The 13,218-nt window shown below is 46.2% G+C and overlaps 1 protein-coding gene across 1 annotated transcript; it reads right to left on the reverse strand.

Annotated features, from left to right (window-relative positions):
• Positions 1-6,014: 6,014 nt before the first annotated feature.
• Positions 6,015-10,403, reverse strand: LOC137669804 (protein FAM162B-like). Its single transcript, XM_068412116.1, has 4 exons — positions 10,271-10,403; positions 8,340-8,445; positions 6,827-6,935; positions 6,015-6,173 (listed from the first exon to the last, which is right to left on the reverse strand). The coding sequence occupies exons 1-4, from the start codon at positions 10,401-10,403 to the stop codon at positions 6,072-6,074; spliced, it is 450 nt and encodes a 149-aa protein (XP_068268217.1). The 3' UTR covers positions 6,015-6,071.
• Positions 10,404-13,218: the final 2,815 nt, after the last annotated feature.

Raw genomic sequence — 13,218 nt, forward strand, 5'->3', positions numbered from 1 at the left:
TCGTAAAAAGAAGGCCAGTGTATCACCTGATGAACACTGCAGAGTCCATGTGTTGTGGGAAGTCCGGAGGGTGATAAACCGCAGCGACTGCCTGTGCTGGTGGGTTGAGCAGAGGAAGGATGAGACAGTAGGGTGAATGCACTGCTCCGCTCCCCCCACAGCCAGGCACCTCATTCCCAACCCCATCACCCCATGGGCAGATGAAAGCCTGAGGTTATGGGACTGCAGCTCTCACCTGTGCTGGCTGAGCTGATGCTGCCCTGGGACCCACCCCCACCCCTCCCTCCCCAGCAGCTGGGATCTCACAGCCTGGCTTTTGGGAGAATGGCACCATCTGCTGCAGAGCACCCAGGTGCTAGGTCAGAGTTTGGCCCGGAGCAAAGGACACCGGGAGGGAATCAGCCACTTTGGGAGATGTATGCAATGTGCTATCTGAGCAGCAGCTGTCTCTGCTCCTCACCCTGGGCAGTTTCCTCTGTGGCTCCCAGAGCCCATCTTGGCAGGACACCTGTGTCCTCCCAGCAGCAGGAGACACTCACACACCCAGCTGTCACCCATGGAAGTCCACAGACACTTGGACTTCAGCTGAAATGATCTCAAAATCCCTCCCTGGTGCATTCAGCAAAGGCAATAAGAGGCAAGCAGATTAAAAAGCCCTCAAATGTTAAACATGAGCAGCTACAGAGAGGCTGTGGGAACTGGCACATCAGATACTGCAGCTGCACAGGCAACTCCTTGCCCATTTCTGCAGAGTTTCACTGTGCAGCGCTTGGCAGCCCCACAGCATCCCACTGCCCATGTGTGGGCTCATGCCACAGCAGCAGGTGCCCAGTGGTCCCCAGCTCACAGCATCCCCTGTGCCACCTGCACAACGGCTCTTGGGAAAAGAAAAAAGGAAATGAGTGGGAGAGAACAATAACATGCAATAGTTGTATTTTTGCTTTGCATTAAGGTTTATTTGTCAAGTAAAATTACCCTCTCATAGAGCTTAGAGCACTGAAATGTTGGGATATTTAACTGCCTACCTTTCAAGGTTTAGTCCAGCCCCTTAGTACAGTCTGAAACCATCCCCCCTGGAGCAGCATTGCTTTAATGATATCTTTATAGCCCCAGTGGACGTCTTTGGTAAAGATTATAGCCCTGCTGTTAGAAATTTGTTGCAGGACAATGCTTAGACAATGATAAGATGGATACTGGGGCTCTAGGATTTTAGTGTGAAGGTGGTACAATTCATGGTGCACCACATGAGTGGTGTTTGCATTCATACATTCTGCAGAAACAGAACCATGAACCATTAGGAATTATTGTAACTAGCATATGACTAATTCATTGTGCTATTTTGGTTTCCATTTCATTTAGAAAAAGACTTAGGACCATACATCATCTGGGAGAAGCGTATTACAGACCAGCATGGAAATCTCTCAGTTTTCTGGTCTAGTCTCACCGGCAGCTTCTGATAACTCTGCTCATGCTGCAGAGAAGACATAAGCCATGAGTAAGCCCAACTCTTTCCTGCGAAATCTTGTTCCAGGCTGACCTTGTCCCTGTGGCAAGCCCTCACACACCTAGCAAACATCAGTGTCTGTCCAAATAGCTCAAGGTTTGGGTCCCTTCCCTGAGGAACACAGTGCTGCAGAGGAACAGCCAGATCCCAGCTTTAGATTTCCATATAGAAAGCTGTCTCATGCACAGACAAGGTGTGGAGACAGCTAACTAGACTAACGTGGTGTTGAGATTTGTGTCCAGATCCTTCACAGAGCAAAGAAATGAAATGGTCAGGTCCTTTCAGAGCCCTTCAGGAGCTACCTATTCATCATAAGATTGTCACAGAGGTTTTGCAATAAATCATACACCACTAATGATCATCAAGCTACTTAACCGTGGAAAATTGCTTTAACGCTACCTCAGTGCATTAATGAATGATCCATTAATTAATTCAAATTATTGAACATTGGCCTTGCTTTCCTGCTAGGCTAGAATTACTTTGTGCCAAATCCAAACAGAAGAGTGGTATTTAAGCCATCTCTGAAATCATGATGGGCATGAGGGCCCCAGATACCTGTGGGCCAGCAGCAGCCAGCGTTTATTTGCTGCAATGATGCGAAGCAAAGGAGAAAGCGTGACACTGCTCCAAGCTGGAAAGATCTTCATGGTAAGAAGGAGCAGGTCCCTTTACAGATCCAAACCATCATTGTAATATCAATTACCTAGTGCTTAATGCTGGGTTAAAAGTTAACCATGGCTTTTGCAGGTGAGCTAATTTGGAAAACAGTAAACAATTGCCAAGTTAAGGCCAAGAAAATGTAACTGATTTCTAGAATGTCAAGTCCAGAACAAAGACATAGGATTTCTTTGTGCAGGTGGTCAACTTGGCAAAGAAAGCAGGGATTTAAGTGGCCTTAGCTGAACTACCTTCATTATAATACTAAAAATCACACCCACAGGTCAAAAAGACCCTTGCCCACGTGAAGACCCTTCCCCTGCGCATGCATAGATCATACAGGAATGAATAAGCATTTATGTTAATTGTAATGATATATATTAACCAATGAAAAGTATATTATGCAAATAGAGGGATGATTTCATGCAATTCTTTGTGTATAAAAAGGTACTGGGATTTGCAGCAGGTGTGCTTGATTTGTGGATGATTCTACCAAGCACCCTGTGCAGAATAAATGCAAAATCTCTCCTGAGTGTTTGAGATGATTGGTTCATTGCATGCCAGGCATGAATCTGCTTTTCAGACAACAATTACATCTCACCCAGAGGAGACCTTCAACCTTGAAGCTCCTTTGAACTGAGCCTTTGCAGTCCCAGGACCAAAAGCAGATTTGCAGGCACTGGCTGGCCATGCTGCTCCCACAGGTGCTGGTGCCTTGGGCACAGACAGGAGAACAAGTTTCTGATGCATAACCACTGTGCTTTTCAATTTTCCAGGGTAGTTGGTAAAGTCTGGAAAGATTTATATCCTTTCTGCCTGCAAAAGTACTAGATTTTTGATTCTATCCTAAAACAAATAAAAAAGTCTATTTGGCTTGTTTATGAAGATGCTACTAATGTAGTAAATCACTTGATACAGGAATAAATTCACTATAGTGTCAATCACTTAACTGGCCAGTAAGCCAATGATAGCCACCAAGCACTGGTTAGAAACTACAGGTGTTTTGAACATGGCAGGAATCCAACTGCAAACAATATCTGAGGAGTGACTAGTTACACACAGGAAAGAGTTGAGATGGGATGTTTTATACTCCATATTGAAGACAATGTCCAATGCCTGGAAGCTGAAGATGGGTGCGTTCAGTCTTAAAATAAGCAGCAGTTTCCCAGCTTCATGGGAGACTAAATACTGAAAGAACAGGGAAGTCTTTAAAATGAGGTCTTTCTGAATGGCAAGATTTCTTCTACATCCAGGGAAAAAGTCTTTGCAAGTGCAGGATCATGTCAGCCTTGCTGCATCCCAGAAGAGCCGCACATAGCAGATGGAGGGCAAGAAATAAAGTATCACTAGAAATCCCCTGAGCAGGTCAAAAAGACAGGTTAAATGAGCAAGGAAGGAACTGAGCTCTCCTAAGCTCAGACTTTCCCATCTCACACCTTTTCTCCAAGGCACTGAGAGGCTCATGATGCAGGGCTACACCAATGCCAGCAGCCACCCACCACCGATCGAGTGCAAGCCAGCGATTAGTCCGGTTGATTTTTTGGGGGAATATCATGATATTAAAATGAGTAATCATATAGCTGAGACTGGTAAAGGATTATTCCCTACATCATAGTCATAGCTTTTTGTGAGAGCCCAAAAGCACCTGGGTCATCTGGTCGCTCAGAAGTGGCCCATCAGCAGCAGCTCAGGGAGGAGGAATTGATTTTTCCCTTTTTTAACGATGATATGTAATGCAGCAGCTTTATGCACTAGTCAACAGAGACCCAGGCTGCCTAAGAGGATTTGATAATAGCTCACACTTGAAGCAGGTGGGTTTTTTTTCCAGGCAGAGGGAAGTGCAGAGTGGAGAGTGGAACAAGTCACAATTAATTTACTTGTTCTTTGTATATGATTATGGTCATCTCCTTTTCTGCTTAACTCAGGGAAGCTCAGAACATGGATGTGGATTTGTTTACAAGCATTGAAATGAGTTCCCTTAAGTGTTACATGTGCCTTCTTAAAAAGGGCACATGGAAGCCATTTAAGAATTAAAAAAAAAAAAAAAATCTAAGAGGCTGAACACTAACTTTGAGGTAATTCTTGAGGTTTATTGCACTAACCAAGAAAACCAGGTCATGTAAAATGAAAGAGCCCATATTACCTGTGCAGGCAAAAGCGCTTTCTCAGCAGAGACTTGTTCACTCTGTACTTGTCCTAGACCATTATTTTCACTTCCCTGAGTTTGCGCTTCAAGAGGAATACTACAGGGAGCAGTCATCACTTTTGGTGAATTGTACTGCACAGGGCTGTGAGTTGGAAACAAGGACTGCAAACACCGAGCTGTGACAGATGTAACATCTCCCTCGCACATACACACTCCTGATCCTAAACTGGTGCGCAGCATGGAGAAAAGTGGTCCTAAGAAGCACCAGAGGAAGAAGCTGCCCAATGACCACAGGCACAGGAGATGGAGTCCCACAGTCCAACAACTGCTGACTGCCTGCCAGTGCCCCAGCCCATCCTTGCCAGCAGCTTGTTTGTGTAGTGACACACCACCAATGAGTGGACATGATTTTTTGACACAATAAACCCCAGAGACCTGAGCGAGAGCTTCCAGACTCACCTGGAGCACAAGTGCAAGTGGACCCAGTAATAAACCTCGCAAAGGCCAAGTCTTAGTATGATGCTCAGGACACTGCACAAGGCTGAGCGTGGTTACAGCGTTTGCCATCTCCTATGGCAGTCTGGGTAAGACAGCTGGGTTTTGTCTCTCCATGTCCCTTGGGATCTCATGCAGTGTATCCAGCTCCACCAGCCTGTCTTACGGGTCCTGAGAGGTTACGAATGATGCATGAGAGCTGAGACCATCAGCGCCCACAAGTATGAACTGGAGCCTGTCTTGAAGTTTAATTACTTCATGAAAATTAAACATCCAGTATTTCATTAGGATGTCTCCCATCTGTTAAACATCATCCCAGAGAGTTTGGTGATACTCTAAATGAAGCTGTAAGAGATGTGTTTGTTTTAGATGTAATTGGACAGCTGTTTTATTACGAAATAATGAACTATGATGATTAAAAAGAATTCAGTTTTTGCAAACCATGTATTAACAATTACTCCGGACTAAAGTCACAACAAAGCAAGTGCTATAGAACTTTCATGACAACGACTGGAAGCAGAAGATGAAAAACCATTGAGGTGCAACAGGACAAGAAGTGCCCCCAGGCCAGGCTCCCTGTGCCGGGCACAGGTTCCCCAGGCTGCCCTGCAGCAACCAAAGTGCTCCACATGCCCACACTACCACTCCACATCACTGCCATCTCCTCTGGCCCAAGGACCCTTTTGGCCCAAATCAGTCATCAGGGTCTGCTCACACCCCTCCATTTTCCCAGCCCCTCTTCATGCTTAGGTTCCCCCTCTACCCTGGCCATGGGACCCCGCGAGGGGGACAGTAAAGGCAGCAGGTTCTTTGTGCTTGCAAAACATATTTCAGACTCCTTTTCCCCCTGCACTGGGTCACTTTGGCCAAGGCTGTTTGTGCTAGAGGCATGCACAGAATGGGATGCTCTCTGATGTAGGGTGACATCCTTCCTGGCTGCGATGAGACAGCCCCACAGCCGCACTGAGCATCAGCAGTGCCACAAAAAGCTGATCCTGACCTGGGGAGTCTTGCATCCGCACTTCCCACGCTTTCCAGTTTAGAAGAGATTTCTGTATTTCATCAGAACCCAGTGCCAAAGACCACAGGCCACAGAAAGCAGCTGTTGGAGTTTCTGTAGGAGTGTCCCAGTTTGTATGGAGCAGTTTTTAAGCAGAGAAGTCTTTGGCCTGAGAGTTTCAGTGAAAAAGCTCCAAAGAGTTAAATGAAGACAGGTACGTATGCTATATGTGCAAATCACTTATCACCGGCTGTTAAATCTGTTCCCAATCATTGTGGCTTCCCAGCAGCTGCCTCCTCATCAGCTTCAGCCCTCCATTTGGCCTTCTTTTCTATGTTCATCCTCAGCAGCGTGTGATCCCTTTTAGCAGCCTTGAAAAGAAATGGTGAAAATCATTGCATGCACACATTTCCCCACATTTGTGCCACTTTCTTTGACACCCCACTGTCCTTTTTGATATTTTGCAGTGACAGAAGTTAATGGCTTTCCTTGTTTTACCAAATTTTCTGCATTTGCAGCTCTGATCAGCAGGAAAATTACACTGTAAATTGTTTACAGGTGTGCTGGGACATGCACGTCAGGCTGGAGACCCTCCTTCCCCACCAGTGGGATAGGAAGAAGCAAGTGTCATGGCTCTTGGTGACCTGGTGGCACGCAGGCTAGGCGGGCAGAACCATGGGACCTTCATGGCCCACGGATGCAGGGCAGGACCAGGTGCCATTGACGTTGTCTGAGCTACTCCACAACCTTTGGACGGGCCTCTTGCTGTGATACCATGACACAGAGCATTGCACTGCATGGGTTTATGGCTAAGTGGGTCAGAAGGAACACGTTAACCAGCAAGTTGTGCTTCCCCATGACAGTCTTTCCTCCAGAGAATGGGGTGACACAGATCCTGTGCAAATATTGCTTATATGGGCTTATTCTCAAACCTATCTGTCACTTGGGCACTTATTTACAAAGAAAGCATACATAGACCATACATTAAGTGGATCAGTTCACTTCACCCAGAAACAATACTCACTTCTTTTCCTGTGATTACCATGGCCAAACAGCCCAGCAAGGTCAGTGCAATCATGATGTAGCAAACCTTTATCCTGACGCTGTTCCTTGCTGCATCGAGGACCTCAGACCTGCGGAGGACAGAGCTGAGTTTCCACCTGCAGCAGCACGTGTGAAATGAGATCATGGGGAGCTGGGTAATAAATCCTCAAGTCTTCCATCGACTGCCTACTAATGTACAATATGTTTCAGCCTTCTCTTTCTGAAAGTGGTTAGAGGAGACTTAAAAAATCAACCTAGGGGGGAAAGATTTAGCCACTGTCCCACACAGGTGGGTTATTGCTACTCCCAACAGTCATCAGTAACAACAGGAATAACAAATCCTGCTCTCCTTCTTTTATTGCATATGAGAGTGAGCACCTGAAAAATGAAAAGGACAGGAAAGTCTTTTCATCGTGATAATGGAATTACGAGGGGCTCAGCTTTGGGTGTTGCAGGGCAGGGCATGGGGTGATGCACAGCACCAGGAGACCCTGAGGCCATGCCACCAGGGCCAGGCAATGCCACCCTCAGTGGAATAAAAGTACATGCATGACATTTTGGCTAAGAGCAATGGAGAGTTTTCACACAGCGAAGAGGCACAGCAAGTGGTGACTGGGTGTGTAGCCCCATCCCTATCCCAGCTGCACGTGGTGCTTTGTAGCCCTGTCCTGCTGCGGCATAGCCCTCTGCCAGGCAGCTGGTACCAGCCCACAAGCATCTGCCTGCAGTGGAAGGCTGAGCCTGAGCTGGAGCGGACAACTGTGCTGTCCATACAGGGTTGTCTTCCCAAGCAGCTGAACAGCCACGGCTTTTGCTGGGAAATCTCCACCACCTTCCATGAGTGACTCACGGCATCTATCTGACAATTCAGGCTTGCAAGAGACTGCAGCGTGGCAATGAGTCATTCATGAAATCATATCCAGCCATGGATTTTCTTACACCTGCAAGGAGAAGGCCAGCCGGAGGAGCCCCCAGGATGTCACAAGTCAGGAAGCATGAGGTCTCCAAAACTGAGTGACAATCCTTTAACAAAATACCTCGACAAGGAGGTGAAACCATAGCCCAGACGTGAGGAACTTGTTGCAGATGTCTGTCACCAAAGATGTGTATAGCCCCAACTTCTTTTTAAAATTTATGCAGCATTATTAATTGCTAATCCATAAAAACCAGCAAAGCATGCAAAAATCTAAAATGGATGATATTTTACCACAGTGACTTCTGAGTTACAAAACCACTTGTCTTGCAAAAGACACTTCAGCTTAGTTTGAAACACATGATATCTAAAATAAGTGAATCCAGTTTACTTCATAGGGCATGACAAAAAGTTCATGTACCCAAAAATTCAGATTATTTTTGAACACCAGTAGCAGCAGACCCTGTCAGCATGGAGGAGAGCTAACCCTCACCATGTGAACACAGTTCTGGGTAATGCAGACTGGGTTCTCAATCTGCATGTCAACATCCAAAAGCATCATTCAGACAGATCTACTCACGATATGTGCTTGGGAATGTCCTCCTCCTTTTTAAAACGTCCTGCCCATACTAACACCTTTTTATCAAAATTTGTAGGCCTTCTGTCATGTTTGAAGGCTTTGTAACCTGTAAGAGATTTTATAAAATAAAACAATGAGCTAAGATTAAAGAAGGGAAGAGGAAAAAGGCTGCTGTTACCAGGGGAAAAGGGTTGAAAGTTCAGAATGGCACTTTTCTGTTCTATGAGAGCCAAATGTGCTTTCTAACATCAAAAGGACTCAGCAGCTGGTGTGGGATGCTTTGTTACATTTGCAGCTTATTTCATTTTGCTTAATTTTTTTTTCCGTTAGTTTGTGTAGGTTTTAAGCTAAAAATTCCTTCTAACCTTCCTGATTAAGGTGGGAAAGGATGTGAAGCCAAGCCTGCAGCATGGTCTCACCCTGCTAGCATCTTGCTTTTAAATGGCCCAACAAATGAGTTGAGCAAACTGCCAGCAGCACTAATAACTCCTTGTCAGCATCTCCTTCTAAAAGATGGAGAGACGAGGTCTGTTAAAATACAGCCTGGTATGAGGCTGGCAGTCATTCTCATGCAAGCTGGGTACCATATTACTGTACTCTAGTGATGATACATTACAACCCACCAAGCTACCAGGGTGATCCATTAGCATGCTGTCACCATGAGCACAATGAGAAAGGGACTCTGGCTCCTCTTGACAGAAACAAGCCCAATGACAGGCCATGATGAGGGAGACCCTGCAAAAATAGGGTAAACAATGGCTAGCTCAAATCCTGGCTTCTGCGTTGCACACCTGTACAGGTGGTCATCACAATGTAGCTGAGACTGCTCACAACTCAGGTAGGTGCACCCAAGATGCCAGGTTACAATGCCCTGTGCTTGCAAATGTGGGACTGGTGTTTAGAAATGCCCTGTGGGTGACCAGAGCATGCAGGAAGGGACAGACATGAAGATGCCTCCAGTTTCAGTGTCCTACACTCCCTGGCTGTTGCTGGTGCTTGGCTGAAAGGAAATCACTGCTGCTACAGAACAGGGTACAAGGAAGCAGCTCTTCCTGCCCAAGATGGTGAAATTACATTAAGTGCCTTGGCCCCAGGCCTGCTCATGCATGCCAGGATTTTTGAATGGCTGAAAAATCCCAGGTGTAAATCTTGGCACCCAGACCCCCAGGTAAATTTAATCTCCTGCTTCTCCTATTTCTCTTACAGAGTGCCAGAGAGTCCAGGAGAGCTACATCTGAAATATCAGCAAGTGTCTGATTCAGATCTGCAGCAAGCAGCAGGATGGATAGCTAAAAGGACATCCCAGGGAAGACAAGGGCAAAGCCCCATGCTGGAGACCCACAGCCACCCCACGGGAACACAGGCAGCCCCATGTAGCCCAGCCTCGCTAGGGTGAGGAGTCTGCAAAGGCACAGCCAAGGAGGTGGTGGTACAGATTAAAAAGAGAAACTACCTCCATGCCAGGGAGCTTGCCCATGTGGGAGCAGCCCATGCCTGCTGCCTGCCACAAGCATGCATAGTTGTGGATGTAATCTGGCAGGGAGCAGAGGGGTGCAAGTCTGCCACTTGCACCAGCCCTGCACGTGCGGGGACATACACTAGTGCTCCTCTGGAAACCTGGCAGCTGGGTACGAGGAGGAACATGTATTTATTTTTTTCTAATTAACAGATTCCCTGACATGAAATATGAGCTTGTATTTGCTGCCGTAGGAGGAGGACTATTTAACACAAAAAACTTCGTCTCTGTGCGTTGTGCTAGTCAGAGCTCTCAATTTGCTCCATGTCCCTGGGGCATTTGTAACCCCAGGAGATGCAGCACTGCAGTAACACAGTCACAGATGAGAACAAGGGTTATTTTCTCACCCTTTCCTGCAAATACACTTTCCCTCTGTGCTTCAGCACCAAATAGCAACCAAAGCCTTTCCACCCACCTGGATTAGTCGCCTGTAAAGCTGCATCCTGAGCACCCTTCGCTTTGTCACCGACAGATCTGGTGGGGTGCAGGACCGGCCGAGACACTCGCCACCACAGCCCAGGGCTGCGCCCCAGCAGCCTCCCCAGCATCAGGCCACTGCCTCCCCACTGGCCTGGCAGCATGCAGGGGGACTGGCAGGAGCCCAGAAGGCTGCTTCGAGGAGTTATTAACATAAAACTACCCCTTCCTGTAAGAAGGGAGTAACATGTATTTCCAGCCTGGCTGCCAATAGTTTTTGCTTGCGTCACGATGACTAGTTAAATTTATCGCGTGTGTTTACTGAAATGACCCACCTTTGAGCTAGGCAGGCAGAGATCACTGCTGCGGCAGCTCACGCCCAGCCTGGGCTCTGCTCCATGCTCTCCATCCCAAGAAGCTGCTCAGGAGAGCAATGGGTATTTACATTATTTTCTCAGTCCTTACTACGGTAGGACTCAAGTAGGATAGCATGCTATATTTCCCCAAAGACAGGCTTAGTGACTGCTAATTATCACAGCCAGTGAAGCTGTTAGAGTTCTTAATTGTTCTCAGCTAAAAAATAATATTGCAAAGCAGTTGTGTTAAACAGACTTTTTGAAGAGCACCAGCGTTTCCCCGTCTCAGAATAAATGTGGTTTGTTGGAAGGAAACTAAAGCCGATGTCTGCGGCTAGAAATGCAGATGGGGAGTCCGTCTCACATCCACACCACAAACTTCCCTGGCAAGAAAAATATATTTCAGATATATTTCAGGTTTAACTCATTAAACTAAGAAATTATGTCAAAAACCTCAGGTGATGTAGTATCAGTCAGTAAAATTGGCTTTGAAATGTAGCAGTACCTATGAAGTAGTTGCCCTCTTTGAATTCAATCTCCATGAAGTCTGGATAGTGCTGGATGTTTTCCATAACATCACCTGTTTTAACCAGAGGATGAACCAAAACCAATGCTATTTTATCACTGTGATATTTCTCCTGCGTTTTGCACAAAATTCTCCCTGATGGGTCAGGCAACTGAAATGCAAAATACTTGTCTCATTTGGAGCAATGGGGTATTTACTCTCCTTAGACATACAAGGCTCTAAACCTGATTTACAATTAGGGAAAAAAATTCCATTTGAAAGGGAAGAAGCAGTCACCAAAAGGAAAATTTTCAGAACTATTTAGTAATACTATCAAATGCAATATTGCAGATAATCAAAGTATGTCTAAGAGCCAGGGGAGGAGATGCAAGGGAATAGAGCTCGGGATATTGGCAACGATATTCTTCAAGGGCTGAGACGATGAAAGATGTGAGACAGATGCAACTCCATCTACCCAGCTCTTGGCCCTGAGGAAAAACTCTACCATTTATAGAGATGATTTATATTTTTTGAGAACACGAAGTTATTGATACTGAAGAAAGAAGAAACTCACAGCAATAACGAACACTGTTTTTCCTCTTTCATGAAAGCTCCACAATGCATCCAGACATAACACAATGTGTTTCGCTTAATTTGCTTGTAATTCGGTAAAGCAGATTAGATCCATTTCCAGATTAGGAACCCATACAGAAAATAAATGGTGGTTTGAGCTTCCAGCTGCAAACAAACAGAAATCAGTGGATGTGATTATGCTGGAGGAAGCAGAAGGGAAACCTGGCAAAATCACTGGGGATATTTGCATCCTGCTCAGGATTTCCCTGGGGAGAGATGGGCGTGAGGAGGAGGAAAGATGCATTTATAGCATCAAGTTTACAGGGCTCAGCACCCCTGAGCATCCCTGCAGGCCCCCTTCTTATCTTGCAGAAAAGCTGCTGAGTGGAAAAGAGGCATCATACACCTGAACATCCCTCACTCTCCAAGCTGGGTGGGCAGGAGGGGCTGGGATGGGAAATGCTGCAGAGATGCTCATGTCGCACTTGGAGCCGCCTGACCCCACAGGGGCTCTGGCTGTGCAGAGCATTAGAGCATTTTCACTCTAACAAGCACTCTCCAAAATGCTTATTGCAGAAGTGACTGTCTTTACGTCATGTCTGATTATAGATTTGAAGAGGAAAAAAAGAATATTTTAATTTTATCTCTTGGTTTCTCAAATGCAGAGAAAATCACAGGGTTTTCTGGCCTCTGGTGCTTATCCACCTAGGTGATGCCAATTGTTTCCTCTAGAAGACACAACAGCTGTATTAATCACACCTGCTGTCAGCACAAAAGCCACTTCAGGATTTATTATGCCAGCATTTAGAAGTGCAAAGACACAGAGGTCCTTGTGAAACCACAAAGGCAGTTACTAGGTCCTGAATTTTACCGGTTTCTCTGGCACTGTGAATGCTTAATGCCAGGGTGAGTTTTGCTGCAGTGCATGAAAGCTAATAAAAACCTATATAACACACTGTGTTAGGAAATCAAGCTTTCCTTGGGCACTGTGAATCTCTCTCTCTGGGCCAGACCATCTTGAATCCATTTCTGAACAGCAGAGAGAAGCAGAATGCTCTTGGACCAAGGCAGCACCGTGTGCAGCCTGATGGCCTTAGTCCTTAGAGATGTTTTATGCCCAGCCCAGTACATGCACATCCCCCTGACTGGATTACAGAACATCCCCATGAGGCTCATCCATTCACTCCCCTCACCAAGCCATTGCTTGATACCCATCAGCGACTCATTAGCAGAGTGCAACCATTATTTCATAACCATTAAGCTCACAGACAGGGAGTTTATTGTATAGCACTAACAACTTGTTCAGACATGCAGAATTAGCAAAACTAGGCTTAAAGCACCATCTTCTCCTCCTCCCACAGCCTTCTGCCAGGAAGAGAGCAGGACCCCAGCTCCTCAGCAAGCCCTGGGCAGTACAGATAACAACTCACACACTGACTAGCTGTACAGATGTCCCCCAGGCTTCCTCTGACCCTCGCTGCAAGGGGAGAGCACAGATCAAAAGGATTTTGA

This window comes from Nyctibius grandis, chromosome 13 (assembly GCF_013368605.1).
Source record: "Nyctibius grandis isolate bNycGra1 chromosome 13, bNycGra1.pri, whole genome shotgun sequence".
NCBI lineage: Eukaryota > Metazoa > Chordata > Aves > Nyctibiiformes > Nyctibiidae > Nyctibius > Nyctibius grandis.

What these genes read in the sequence shown, in the direction of transcription:
- LOC137669804 (XM_068412116.1), bottom strand. Translation starts at nt 10,403, where the DNA reads ATGCTGGGGAGGCTGCTGGGGCGCAGCCCTGGGCTGTGGTGGCGAGTG. An exon ending in TTTACAGGCGACTAATCCAG is followed by an intron (nt 8,446 to 10,270) that starts GTGGGTGGAAAG and finishes AATCTCTTACAG; the next exon opens with GTTACAAAGCCTTCAAACAT. An exon ending in TGGTAATCACAGGAAAAGAA is followed by an intron (nt 6,174 to 6,826) that starts GTGAGTATTGTT and finishes TTTCTTTTCAAG; the next exon opens with GCTGCTAAAAGGGATCACAC.